The sequence below is a fragment of the Salvia splendens genome, chromosome 6 (genome assembly GCF_004379255.2).
Source record: "Salvia splendens isolate huo1 chromosome 6, SspV2, whole genome shotgun sequence".
Classification (NCBI taxonomy): Eukaryota; Viridiplantae; Streptophyta; class Magnoliopsida; order Lamiales; family Lamiaceae; genus Salvia; species Salvia splendens.
In genome coordinates this window covers 34902508-34915647 of record NC_056037.1, presented here as the reverse complement: position 1 = coordinate 34915647, position 13140 = coordinate 34902508, and the positions used below count along the sequence as shown (strand labels likewise).

General features: G+C 37.3%; 2 protein-coding genes across 3 annotated transcripts; both read left to right on the top strand.

Moving 5' to 3' along the window:
- The first annotated feature begins 4705 nt into the window (after positions 1-4705).
- Positions 4706-7799, top strand: LOC121807159 (PTI1-like tyrosine-protein kinase At3g15890). The gene is made up of 4 exons (XM_042207365.1): positions 4706-5096; positions 5349-5496; positions 6673-6935; positions 7019-7799. The coding sequence occupies exons 1-4, from the start codon at positions 5053-5055 to the stop codon at positions 7647-7649; spliced, it is 1086 nt and encodes a 361-aa protein (XP_042063299.1). The 5' UTR covers positions 4706-5052; the 3' UTR covers positions 7650-7799.
- Positions 7800-11397: 3598 nt separating this feature from the next.
- On the top strand, positions 11398-12909 carry LOC121807244. Of its 2 annotated transcripts, XM_042207465.1 has the most exons (4): positions 11406-11529; positions 11605-11723; positions 11974-12496; positions 12582-12909. In XM_042207465.1, the coding sequence occupies exons 1-4, from the start codon at positions 11501-11503 to the stop codon at positions 12736-12738; spliced, it is 828 nt and encodes a 275-aa protein (XP_042063399.1). In that variant the 5' UTR covers positions 11406-11500; the 3' UTR covers positions 12739-12909. The 2 variants fall into 2 exon arrangements, with proteins under 2 accessions (XP_042063398.1, XP_042063399.1); XM_042207464.1 differs by having other exon boundaries at positions 11398-11723.
- The last annotated feature ends 231 nt before the right edge of the window (positions 12910-13140 follow it).

The window sequence follows — 13140 nt, the reverse complement described above, 5'->3', positions numbered from 1 at the left end:
TTTTTTTCCAAAGTCTATATGCATACATACCTGTAACTTGGTCATTCACTTTTTACGGTGTTGTACGTGTTCCATCACATTTGTGTGTGATTATATTTTTCTTCAACACATCATAATCAGAAATAGTGTGGATATCGAATCATAATTAACCAGCCATGCTATTAATACTATATTCTGTCTTATCCATATGCTTTTTGTCGCCAGATGAATTATATTTTTTGGCAACAAGAATATTTTTGTCTTCATTTAACTCCTACTGTTTCACATAATATTTGCGTGTTCATGATATTCAATCATAACTGGTGGTCTAGCATCATGCAATGTCGTATGTTCATTAATTTTATTAGAAATGGGTCACTCACCCCTTAAAAGTCGTGTGGGCCGAAATGACACATCGTGATGGAGTCACTCACCCCTTAAAAGGCGTGTGGGCCGAAATGACATATCGGACTTCCATCACGTGGGTAGGCAAGAGAAGAGATAAAGAGATATAATGCATCATCGACTTGGGTCCGCTCCGATACCATGATAGAAATCCATGAGTTTCATACTAAAACCAGTTGGTGATAGGAGGAGTGGCTCATGGGATTTATATACTAGTTTCAGTTTTCTTTTAACGCCGATGTGGGACAGTTATATGTTATTTTTTTAGTTTCAATAGGAGGAGTGGCCCATGGGATTTATATACTAGTTTCAGTTTTCTTTTAACGCCGATGTGGGACAGTTATATGTTATTTTTTTAGTTTCAATAGGAGGAGTGGCCCATGGGATTTATATACTAATTTCAGTTTTCTTTTAACACCGATGTGTGACAGTTATATGTTATTTTTTAGTTTCAATTGCCAACACCCTCCCTCAAACCCTTCAAGGTGAACTTGGAGGGGTTGGACTTTTTTTCTGATCGATTGGACAACTGGCCCAATTTTTTTTTTCCGATCGGTTGGACCACTGACCCAAATTTTAAGCCCAAATATACTGTTGGGTCAGTCATTTTTAGTTTCAGTTTTTTTTGGACAACTATGTGTGACAGTTATATGTTATTTTTTAGTTTCAATTGTCAACACCCTCTCTCAAACCCTTTAAGGTGAACTTGGAGGGGTTGAACATTTTTTCTGATCGATTGGACAACTGTCCCAATTTTTTTTCGATCGGTTGGACCACTGACCCAAATTTTAAGCCCAAATATACTGTTGGGTCAATCATTTTTTCGGTTTTAGCCCAGATATACTGCTGGGTCAGTTAAATTTGACTCACAGTCGGCGACCCGCTCTGATACCATATTAGAAATGGACCACTCACCCCTTAAAAGGCCTTATAAGGGGGAGGGTTATCCACACTTATATAGGTGAACTTGGATCGTTACCAAGTGGATGTGGGACAAGAATTATGAATTTTAACAAATTTCAATGTACTAGTTAAATATTAGGCTCCAAGTTAAATGAAATACTACTATAAAAATTTACATATACTCGTTTGTAAGAGCATCCCCAACGGTGGTGGAATGCTGCTCGTCCGTCCTTGCCGCTGGCAAGGACGCGCTACGCCGCCGCTGCGCTCTTGCCGCTGGCACGGACGTGCTCTTAGCTAAGAGCACGGCCGTGCCAGCGGCAAGAGCACAAGGCGTCGACGTGGCATGCTCTGATTGGCCCGTTGATTTACCATTTTTTATTATTTTTTTAAAAAAAATCGAAAAAATCTGAAAATTTCAAAATTAATTAAAAAAATATTGTCTCACTTCCTAATAAAATATATCCATTTTTTTCACACTTTTAATTTTTTTTCCATCATTTTTACCCCAAAATTCATACTTTCATCTATAAATACTCTCATTTCAAATACAAAAAAATGACATTATACTAAACAACTCTCTCAATCTCAATTTTTAGTATTTTAATTATGTAATTTTTAATTTTTAGGATTTTAAGTATGTCTTTTTTTATTTTTTTTGTAATTTGTATTATTTATTGTGGTTTTTTAATGAATTTTAATATTATGGAAATGTTTTTGTTTAATTGAATTTTAAATTGAATTGTGCTCGTCCTTGCGGAAGAGCACAGCTGTGGGTGTTGTGCTCTTGCCAGAGAGCAGGCAGAAAAAGTGGGGCCGGACCCACAACCGTGCCGCTGGCAAGAGCACGGTTGTGGATGCTCTAAGTGACTTAAATCCTCAAACTACTTATAATAAGGATAAGTTTTAACCAATCAAATTACTCTTTACCTTCGGCTGAAAATTTTCCTACTAGTTTAGGCCATCCACAATAGGCGCCCAGCGACCGCCCAGCCGAGCGCCGGCGCTGGGCGGTTTGCTGGGCGGTCTATTGCAGTCGCCCAGCGGACGATTGGAGAGAGAAACCGCGCAGCGCTGGGCGGTTTCGTGGCGCTGGGCGGTGCGCTGGGCGATCCGCTCAGCGCTATTGCAGCGCCCGGATCGCCCAGCGCGATTTTTTTTTTAAATTCGAATTTTTGAAATTCGAATTTTTAAAAAAAAATCAAATATAAAAAAATATTATTTATTTATAAAAATTGTTTTCTATATATAAAAATCAATTTTTATAAATAAATTTATACTAGAAATTCGTAATAGCCCATATATATTTAATGGGCTTGCGAATTTATGAAACTCATTCTTGGTTGTCTCTCTTTTATAGAGACATCCTTGAATGTTTTATGTTCCACTTTCGATGTGAGACAATCTCATTCAAGGATGTTTCTCTTTTATAGAGAGATATCCTTGAATGTTTTATGTTCCACTTTCGATGTGGGACAATCTCATTCAAGGATATTTCTCTTTTATAAAGAGAAATATCCTTGAATGTTTTATGTTCCACTTTCGATGTGGGACAAACTCATTCAAGGATGTTTCTCTTTTATAAAGAGATATCCTTGAATGTTTTATGTTCCACTTTCGATGTGGGACAAACTCATTCAAGGATGTTTCTCTTTTATAGAGAGATATCCTTGAATGTTTTATGTTCCACTTTCGATGTGGGACAAACTCATTCAAGAATGTTTCTCTTTTATAAAGAGATATCCTTGAATGTTTTACGCTCCACTTTCGATGTGGGACAATCTCATTCAAGGATGTTTCTCTTTTATAGAGAGATATCCTTGAATGTTTTATGTTCCACTTTCAATGTGGGACAAACTCATTCAAGAATGTTTCTCTTTTATAAAGAGATATCCTTGAATGTTTTACGCTCCACTTTCGATGTGGGACAATCTCATTCAAGGATGTTTCTCTTTTATAGAGAGATATCCTTGAATGTTTTATGTTCCACTTTCGATGTGGGACAAACTCATTCAAGGATGTTTCTCTTTTATAAAGAGATATCCTTGAATGTTTTATGTTCCACTTTCAATGTGGGACAAACTCATTCAAGAATGTTTCTCTTTTATAAAGAGATATCATTGAATGTTTTATGTTCCACTTTCGATGTGAGACAAACTTATTCAAGAATGTTTCTCTTTTATAAAGAGATATCCTTGAATGTTTTACGCTCCACTTTCGATGTGGGACAATCTCATTCAAGGATGTTTCTCTTTTATAGAGAGATATCCTTGAATGTTTTATGTTCCACTTTCGATGTGTGACAATCTCATTCAAGGATTTTCTATAAAATTGTATTTTAAATTATGTCATTTTTATTTTTTTAAGATTTTAATTATGTCTTTTTTTTATTTTTTAACTTTAAGTTGTAATGTTATTTTAAATTTTCATTTGTAAATTTAATTAATGTAATTTTTTTAATTATGTACTTTTTTTTAATTATGTACTTTTTAAATTTTATTAATATTAGTGAATTTTCCCGTATATGTCTCGTAAATTAAATTTCGTATATTGCGTTATTGTTAATTATTGCATTTTGTATATATTTGTTAATAGTGATGTGGATAGTATGTGGCTAGGCTATGGCTGGGCTATTGCTGGGCTATTTGCTTGTTTTGATGATGTGGCAGGAGGATTTTTAGTGCTGATGATGTGGCAGTGGCTAGGCTATGGCTGGGCTATTGCTGGGCTATTTCTATTGTGGATGGCCTTATAGTACTAATCAAGTTGGTGTTCAACCAATATTATTTTGATAATTTTAATTATATGTAATTTGAAAACTAAATACACCTACAATAAATGAACTTTTCTTAATTTTTTGGCCATAATTTAAACTTTATTACTCCCTCCGTCCCACATAATTTGGGACACTTTGACCGGACACGGGTTTTAAGAAAATATAATGAAAAGTGAGTTTAAAAAGTTAGTGGAATGTGAGTCCTACTTTAATATATTAGTTTTATAATTAAATGTGAGTAGGAATGAGTTAGTGGAATGTGGGGTCTACTACCAAAAATGGTAAAAATAAAATGAGTCAAATTATGTGGGACGACCCTAAATGGAAAATTGAGTCAAATTATGTGTGACGGAGGGAGTAACATTTAGCTAATTTCAATTTTCCTCAAAATCAGCTGACATAAGTACATAATACTACACTTTTCCTATAGATTCTATTTCTAGCTCTCCTCTTAGCAAAATATAGATGTAAAAAAAGTAGATGGACAACCTTGACGAATCTTTATTTAATATTCTGACCTAATCCTTTTATTTTTCTCAAACAAAATATCCACTTTATACTTATTTTTTACTAATTATTTTTCGTGAAAGATTCATTGTTTTCCGTTTAAAATAGTTATAATTCTACAAAAAAAAGGTAGAAGAAAAAGTTGAGAAGAAGTGGGAATTTGAATTCCGGAAGAGGAAAGCTCCAACAAACATTCAAACAAAGTTGACAAACCAGAGAATGACATTTCTCTCTCTACACATTATTTCCAACTAATCGTTGTCACAAGGCAAACATTTCAAACACCAGCAAAGCCCTTTGTGATTCTCCAACTTTCTTCCCAAACACTTATCTGAACCCTTACAGTTTGCAGCTCTGCTAAGGAGATGGGTTTTCAGTGAGAGGAGGGGTTCCATTGCGCCGCTATTGAGTATTACCAGCCTCTGGTGAAAAATCTTCAGAAAAGGGGGGGTTTTGCATAGTGGATTGCTGCGTAACGATTTATGGCTATTTCCTCATTTTTATGCTGTGTTAAGGGTTCAGATCGGTGAGTACTTCAATTTAATCGGGTCAATGTCGATTTCTATTGCTTTTTCTCTATTTGAATTTTTAGTTTTTATTCTGATTCGGTTTATTGAGAATAAACCCTCAATTCGATTTATTACTGTTTTTTAGTAGTACTAGTTTTTTATTTTCTTCTTTATCATTTAATCTTGATATGTCAATTACATATTTGTGAGGAATTGGAAGGAGTTCTTCTGGATTCAAATGTAGTTGCATAAACTTGATTTTTTTACAGGAAAAAACAAGTGAAGAAGGAGACAACATGGAGGATTTTTTCTCTGAAAGAATTGCAATTGGCTACAAACAACTTTAACTATGATAACAAGCTCGGAGAAGGTGGATTTGGCAGTGTTTACTGGGGTCAGCTCTGGGATGGTTCTCAAGTAACACGACTTATCCTTTCATCACATTCTTCTAGTTTCTTGAGTTTTGTAGTCCTTGCATTCTAGTAGTTTTTCACTGTTATTGGAAAGAGTTGGCTTATGGTTCAATTTGGTTATGATAGTTTAACAAAGTGCCACCACTTAAGCTGTGATAATGGTGTTGCAATCAATGCTTGTCAATATGTGATTGCCAATAGTTGGACTATTCATGGGATTTTCCATCCATGGATTGAAAAATATGTTGTTAGATACTAAGTTTTCATTGAAATGGTCGTGGCATTACTGCCTTTGAGCCTCTTTTCTTCTATTTTGCTATCTCAGTTGAGGGTGCTAATCAAGGCTGTTCTTGTTATGGTTGTAACTCGTAACTGTGCTGTGCTCATTAGTCGTCAGGTCATTCGACTTTTGTTCATGTAGTGTTCAATGCTTGTTTAGAAAGTTATACAAGGGAACTAGTAATAATTAAAGAACAAGGAAAATATTCATCATATGTGCTTATTGAGTCCAATGATGACATCAATGATAACGTGGGACTGGAAATCAGATGTGTTGAAATTGTTTTCGGGTTCAATGTGTTCAATTTTACTTGGATGGTCTGTTAACCAGTTTGTGTATACAGCCAACATTTCCTTAAATTATAGTACTATTCTAGCCTTGATTTGATTTACATATTTGAAAATCTTGTTTCAAATTACTGCCAAGTAGAGATGTTTATCGACGAGGTAAACCTAACTAAGCAATGAACATATACTGAATGTTGGATGTTTCATGACAAGGGGATGAATTTTTAATTATCCAATCAGCTTCTTAAACTCATTACCTCCCATGCACTCTTTGGGCCTTTATTTAAAGGTAAAGTCGTTCATTTAGTGCATGTCGCCACAAAGTTGCTTGCATTTCATAATTTTAATTGAGAATGTTCATGTACAAGGAGTTCAAGCAAATACTCTTGTCTGTCTCAGTAGTTTCAGACTTGATCAAAGCATCTATACTCCTAAGTTCCATGCAATTAGATACAGTTACCAAATGTAATTTCTCAAAATTGAAAGTGGGATATATCTTACTTTTTCATTCCTTTCTTGAGTTAACCTTGGCCTGTCATGCTGAGCTAGATGAAACGTCGCCCTTCTTCAATATTAGTCATGCTTGACTTATATCGCATTCATTCCCGAACAGATTGCTGTGAAAAGGTTGAAGTCTTGGAGTAACAAGGCAGAGGTTGAGTTTTCTGTTGAAGTTGAGATACTTGCTCGCGTACGACACAAAAATTTGCTCACTTTACGCGGCTATTGTGCTGAAGGGCAAGAGCGTCTGATTGTCTATGACTACATGACCAATCTGAGCTTACTGTCGCATCTTCATGGGCAACACTCTGCGGAAAGTCATCTCGACTGGACAAGGCGGATGTGCATTGCTCTCGGTGCTGCTGAGGGCATCGTGTAAGTACTCAATATGACTTGTGCTCACTCTATTGTTCTCTTACTGTTTTTTTGCTAATTCTTGTTCCATACCATTATACCAGCTATCTTCACCATCATGCAACTCCACACATAATCCACCGAGACGTCAAAGCCAGCAACGTGCTCCTAGATTCCGACTTCAAAGCTCAAGTTGCTGATTTTGGATTCGCAAAGTTCATTCCTGATGGTGCAACGCACGTGACCACGAGAGTCAAGGGTACTCTCGGCTACCTTGCCCCAGAGTATGCAATGTTGGGTAAGGCATCCGAGAGCTGTGATGTTTACAGTTTCGGCATTCTCTTGCTCGAGCTTGCTAGTGGGAAGAAGCCACTGGAGAAGCTCAGTTCAACAATAAAACGCCCGATCACAGACTGGGCACTGCCTCTGGCTTGCGAACGGAAGTTCAGCGAACTTGCAGATGCAAGGCTTGATGGGCTGTACAACGAAGAAGAGCTGAAGAGACTCGTCTTTATTGGACTCATTTGTGCGCATAATCAGCCGGAGAAGAGACCGACGATGCTCGAGGTGGTGGAGCTGATTAAAGGAGACAAGGAAAAGTTCGCTGCATTAGAAAGTGATGAAATGTTCAAGAGCCCTCCTGCTGCAGAAGACAGTTGTGAATCTGTCTCAGATGAGGAGCAGAAACAAGACATCGAAAATGTTCGAGCGTTGGAGATTGAGTATGATTTGTAAAGATTTTTTTTTTTTTCATTTTTGCCTCTTTTTTTTAAACTATGGATTGAAACATAGTCTTCAAGCTGAAATTAAGTCAAGCCGTGATCTATTTTGTACTAGTACTATTTTATTGGGTGACTATTTTGGTGGAGTGATGGCATTTGGTAATTGGTAGTGATTATTTGGCAATTAAAATTAGGGAAATTTCCCAAATAAATTTTGAAAGATAGTCAAATTTTAATCAGTCCTATATTTTTCGAAATCTAAAAATTAAAATATGGAAGATGAAAATTTTGCAATTATCCTATATGTTGTCTTTCCGACGAAATATACACTGATTTGCCGCCCGATTTTATACCCACCATAATTATATAAACATATAAATGACCTTAAAGAAGTGAACTAACATAAATATAATATTTTATTATTTTAAAAGTGTAAGATGAACAATAATTTAAACATTTATCATGATCTATTTGGCAATTCGCTATTAAAATTAGGTGTACTTTTAATTTAACTGCTAACAAAGCACCTGACCAGACATCCAAGACATGTCAAATTCGATATATATAGGATATAGAGTTGCGTTAAAGATAGAACCATTATTAAGTGTAGAACCTAGAACTCTACATATTTTATTCATTGGATGAGGAAAAAATGACGGTCAAGATTAAAAATCATACATATTAGACTATGTTTTCACGACATTCCGGACTCAACATGTGAAAAAACTCACATGTTGATGGAAGAATGAATGAAACGAAGAAGAGTCCATGCATGCTTTATTTTTTCACTTCTCTGCATTCACCCATTAATAATAGTTTTGGTTGTAATGGGAAGTTGCTGTGCAAATCAACACCATTGGATTAAAAGATCTAACGACCTCCGTTTGGCATTTGTTCTACGTTTAAGAATGGTTCTACGTTTAAGAATGGTTCTATCTTGATCACAATCCTATATATATATATATATATATAGAGGGTAGTGATCTATGGCAAACACCCCTTAACCAAATAACTAGAGAACAAATCATAGCCACAAGATCAAAAAATCAAGGGCTAGTATTAATTTTTGAATTTAAGGAGATATTAGTTCCATTAATCATAAATTTACTCTATAATAAAAATGCAGGGGTATTATGGTCAAAAGTACATATCATAATTTATAATAAAAATGTGGGGTGCTCGGTGGTGGAGCCGTGGGCGGTGGTGGTGTGCAGTTTCATGGCGGCGGTGATGCTGATCGGGTGCAACAGGCTGGCGGAGAAGGTGAAGTTCGACGATCCGCTGGAGGCCGCGCAGCTGCACGGGGGTGCGGAACGTGGGGGGTGATATTCAGGCGATGTTAGCCACAGAGAAGTATGTGAACGAGGTGTACCCGGGGAAGCCGTGGCGGCCATATGAGCTGTTCATGGGAGGCGGGGGGCGCCTGCTGGCGGCGCATGTGATCCAGATTCTGGTGGTGGTCAAGGCACTGCACTACTAATTTGGCGGAGTTCAAGCTGATTGCGAACAGGTTGTCGGAGACGGAGGTGGCGATAGTGGCGTCGGTGGTGGAGTAAATTTGGCAACAGTGCGAGCAGCGTGGCGGCGATCCGTTGAAGCATCAAAATCAACAACTTACTGACGCTTACTTTTCCGAGGATGATTGTGATGTTGATGATGATTCCTCATCCCTCATAGATCAACGTGGCGGCAATCCGTTGCTTCTAACGGAGGAGTTAACTGAAAATGTGGAGGAGGAAGAGGAAGATGGAGAGCTTGAGTTTGTGTTTGAATATGTAATGATGAAGAAGAAGGAGAGAACCACTCTGGCAGATTTGTTCGTTGCAGATTGCGATGATGAGGATGAACGCTAGGAGTCTTGTCCATCGAATAAAGTATTTGGTGTACAAAGTGTTTGCGTGCATAGATGGATGATATATTGGAAGATGGCTGATATTGCACTTTATGTGTTTTTTACACTGTAATTGGGTGCTCACATGCAAAGCCATATTTCGCAATCATATACATTGTATAACTAGGCTACCCCAAAGTTCAACAAAAATAGTCCACAAAAATTAATGATATACAGTAAGAGTGATTAGTTTTGTGAACAAGAGTGAAGTAAAATCATAATAAGAGTGATGTATTTTGTAAACAAGAGTGAAGTAAAATCGAAATAAGAGTTATGTGTTTTGTGAACAAGAGTGAAGTAAAATAGAAATAAGAGTGATGTGTTTTGTGAACAAGAGTGAAGTAAACTCAGAATAAGAGTGATGTGTTTTGTGAACAAGAGTGAAGTAAAATCATAATAAGAGTGATGTGTTTTGTTACAAGAGGAAAGTAAAATCAGAATAAGAGTGATGTGTTTTGTTAACAAGAGTGAAGTAAAATCAGAATAAGAGTGATGTGTTTTGTTTACAAGAGTGAAGTAAAATCAAAATATTTTAGTTCACTCTTGTTTACAAAACACATCACTCTTAGCATGATTTTACTCCACTCTTGTTTACAAAACACATCACTCTTAGCATGATTTTACTTCACTCTTGTTTACAAAACACATCACTCTTAGACATGATTTTACTTCACTCTTGTTTACAAAACACATCACTCTTAGGCATGATTTTACTTACAAAACACATCACTCTTGGCATGATTTTACTTCACTCTTGTTTACAAAACACATCACTCTTAGGCATGATTTTACTTCACTCTTGTTTACAAAACACATCACTTTTGGCATGATTTTACTTCACTGTTATTTACAAAACACACCACTCTTATTATGATTTTACTTCACTATTGTTTAAAAAAACATCACTATAACAAAATATTTTATTTGGGAGCTATATTAAGCTAATAAAATATCAAATCCGAATAACGCTTATTCAAATCAACCTTAATTGACATGCTCCCATAAAATTACACAATCACGAGCATAGTAAGATCAATCTATAAATAGGTATAGAAAAAATATTTTAACGACCACAAAAAGTGGGGCCAATTTGCAATTATTAAAAGAGAAGAAAAAATGTTGAAACTGTCGTTGCTAAGGGAGAAGAAACCCAAGGCGAATCTCCTGCGATTTTTGAAGTTGGCTATGCTGTTGTTGAAGCAGATCAGAAATCCTCCGCGTTTCCTCACCACACCAAAACCTCCTTCATTCAATCCTCTCTCTCTCTATTGCACACGACGACATGAGCATGATGAAGAAAAAGCCTCACAGAGATGAGCTGATCGGCCTTCAGATTCTACACGGCCTCGTATTCCGCCACCACAGCATGATGAATCTGCTCCAATTAATAGCGTTTGAGCTCGGCGGCGGAGGCTGGGAAGAGGAGAAAGAAAGGGGAGAGGAAAAGGAGTGTGAATAGAAGCCTCATTTTTTAAATTGGAGTTGGAAATGGGAAGGAGACGGTTGGAGTTGAATTTTTAGTTTCCAAAAATGTCCTTGTTAATTACTTTTTATTTAAAACATGTAAAAATAGCTAAGCCATAGGATTAATTTGGAGTATTAAGATGTGTGGCTGAGATTTATTCTCTAGTTATACACTTAAGATTAGTTATATCTTGATCAGTATCCTATATATATATATATATATAGGAGTAGTGGATCTTAATTCTCAAGTTTTGGAAAATATAAAATTTATAATAACATGCACATTTTTTTAAATGTATAGATAAAAATGATACTCTTAAGAAAAAAAATCGTTATAGTAAATCATTTTATGCCATTTATTTACTACCGACTCAAAAAAGACGAAAAAGAAAATAAGAACGTAACAGTAAAGAATTGAGGGAGAAGAGAAGCGACATGCATTGACGATATAAAGAGGGCGAAGAGATTTGAATATTGATCAGTTTGTTTGGGTGAAGAAGATAAAGAAAATGAGGAGAACTGCGTCTCAACCCCTCCTGTAAATTTCTCTGCAATTGGTATTCATCTAGTGTTGCAGAGTAATGAATTGGTATTGTTTTTCTTTATCGCGCAGGAGGCATTTTCTCGAAGACGATGAATTTGACGAGCATCTCAAACCCTTCAGAGATGCTGATCCCTTAACCAAACAACTCTCCTGCATCTCCCTCCCTAAACGCGATTCCAGGAAATCTTGTACGCCTCTCTCTCTCTCTCTGCTTTTCAATTCTGAAACAATTTCTTTAATCTCCAATTTATTCCTCATCGAGAGAGCTTTCGTCGCGTTCCTCTCTTCTTTCTAGGGTTCATGAAATTGATTATTGCGATAACACTGAAATGCCCAATTTCTCGTTTTTCTGTTCTGCAACTTGATCAATTTTCGTTTTCTTGACAAATTCATTGTAGATTATTCAAAGTGGATTATTAACGAATTCGCATTTCTTAGGTGAAGAATTCTGGTGCGAAAAATACGGAGCGTGGAGGCAAGAGCAGAGGAGCGGAGCAGCGAAGCTGAAGAAACAGCTCAAGGCAAGATGGGCCATCCAGAAGCTCATCGACGAGCAGTTGGGCCGATACAAGGCCCACTACAGGCGCGCCATGGGCCCCACCAAGATGTCCGACGTGGCCGAGCTCCTCATGCCCAAGTGGGCCCCGCCCCACGAAGCCGCCGCCGTGTTCTGGCTCGGAGACTGGCGGCCTTCCACCGTCCTCGAGCTCCTCCGCTCCATCGCCCGCTCCCTCGACGTGTGGGACCCGGTCGGCGTCGAGCGGGCCCTGTCCCACCTCATCAGCGACGTCCGCAACGAGGAGGCCGTCATCGACGAGGAAATGACCGAGGTCCAGGCCAACTGCGTCCTCCACCTCCCTTTCGGCCCGGCCCAGAACGACGCCAATTGGCCCGGCCTGCCCCAACTCCGCTCCGAGTTCAGGAAGGTCCACCGGGTCATAGTCAAGGCCCAAAATCTCAGGTTCAGTCACTTATTTTTATTCACCAAATTAATTGATTTCGTTGTTTTTTTGTTGTTGTTATAGTCTCGTGTTTCGTTTCATCAGGATCAAGGCACTCGAGATGGTAGTGAAGAAGGTGCTAAGCCAAAGTGATGCAGCGGAATTCCTAGTTGCATATATGGGAATTCAAGATGTGATTAACGAGATTTCCACCAAATTCAAGTCGCGCAATGCAGTGCTTCTACCATTGAAGAATTCCTAGTCATGTTTGGATCAGCTACACCTTTTTCTTCTTTTTTTGTTTGAAGATTTATCAACATTCTTTCATTCTATCTTTGATTGCATACATAAATCGAAGACTTGTATAGCCTTTGTTGGGGAGTCATGGTTTTGTATAGTTGGTTTTTGTTGAATTGGAATATCAATTTGTGAATTACATTTGAGCTTATTACAACTCAAAATGTCACACGATAACTACAACGATACCAAATTCAAATAAATCTAGAGAACATCGACTGTGGGATTCGAACAATATCGTAAATTCGCTCACTGTGTATGGTTTTAAACATAGGAGTATTTGGTTTTGGTCTCATAGCATATACTAGTATACACATATTTCTACCGTAAGATAATTAAGGATTTTTGCATCACAAATTCACAATAT

Excerpts from the sequence above, each read along its gene's own strand:
- LOC121807159 (XM_042207365.1), top strand. The coding sequence starts at position 5,053 with ATGGCTATTTCCTCATTTTTATGCTGTGTTAAGGGTTCAGATCG. Across the intron at positions 5,097-5,348 it reads TGTGTTAAGGGTTCAGATCG|GAAAAAACAAGTGAAGAAGG; the intron begins GTGAGTACTTCA and ends ATTTTTTTACAG. Across the intron at positions 5,497-6,672 it reads AGCTCTGGGATGGTTCTCAA|ATTGCTGTGAAAAGGTTGAA; the intron begins GTAACACGACTT and ends ATTCCCGAACAG.
- LOC121807244 (XM_042207464.1), top strand. The coding sequence starts at position 11,573 with ATGAATTGGTATTGTTTTTCTTTATCGCGCAGGAGGCATTTTCTCGAA. Across the intron at positions 11,724-11,973 it reads ACGCGATTCCAGGAAATCTT|GTGAAGAATTCTGGTGCGAA; the intron begins GTACGCCTCTCT and ends CGCATTTCTTAG. Across the intron at positions 12,497-12,581 it reads GTCAAGGCCCAAAATCTCAG|GATCAAGGCACTCGAGATGG; the intron begins GTTCAGTCACTT and ends TCGTTTCATCAG.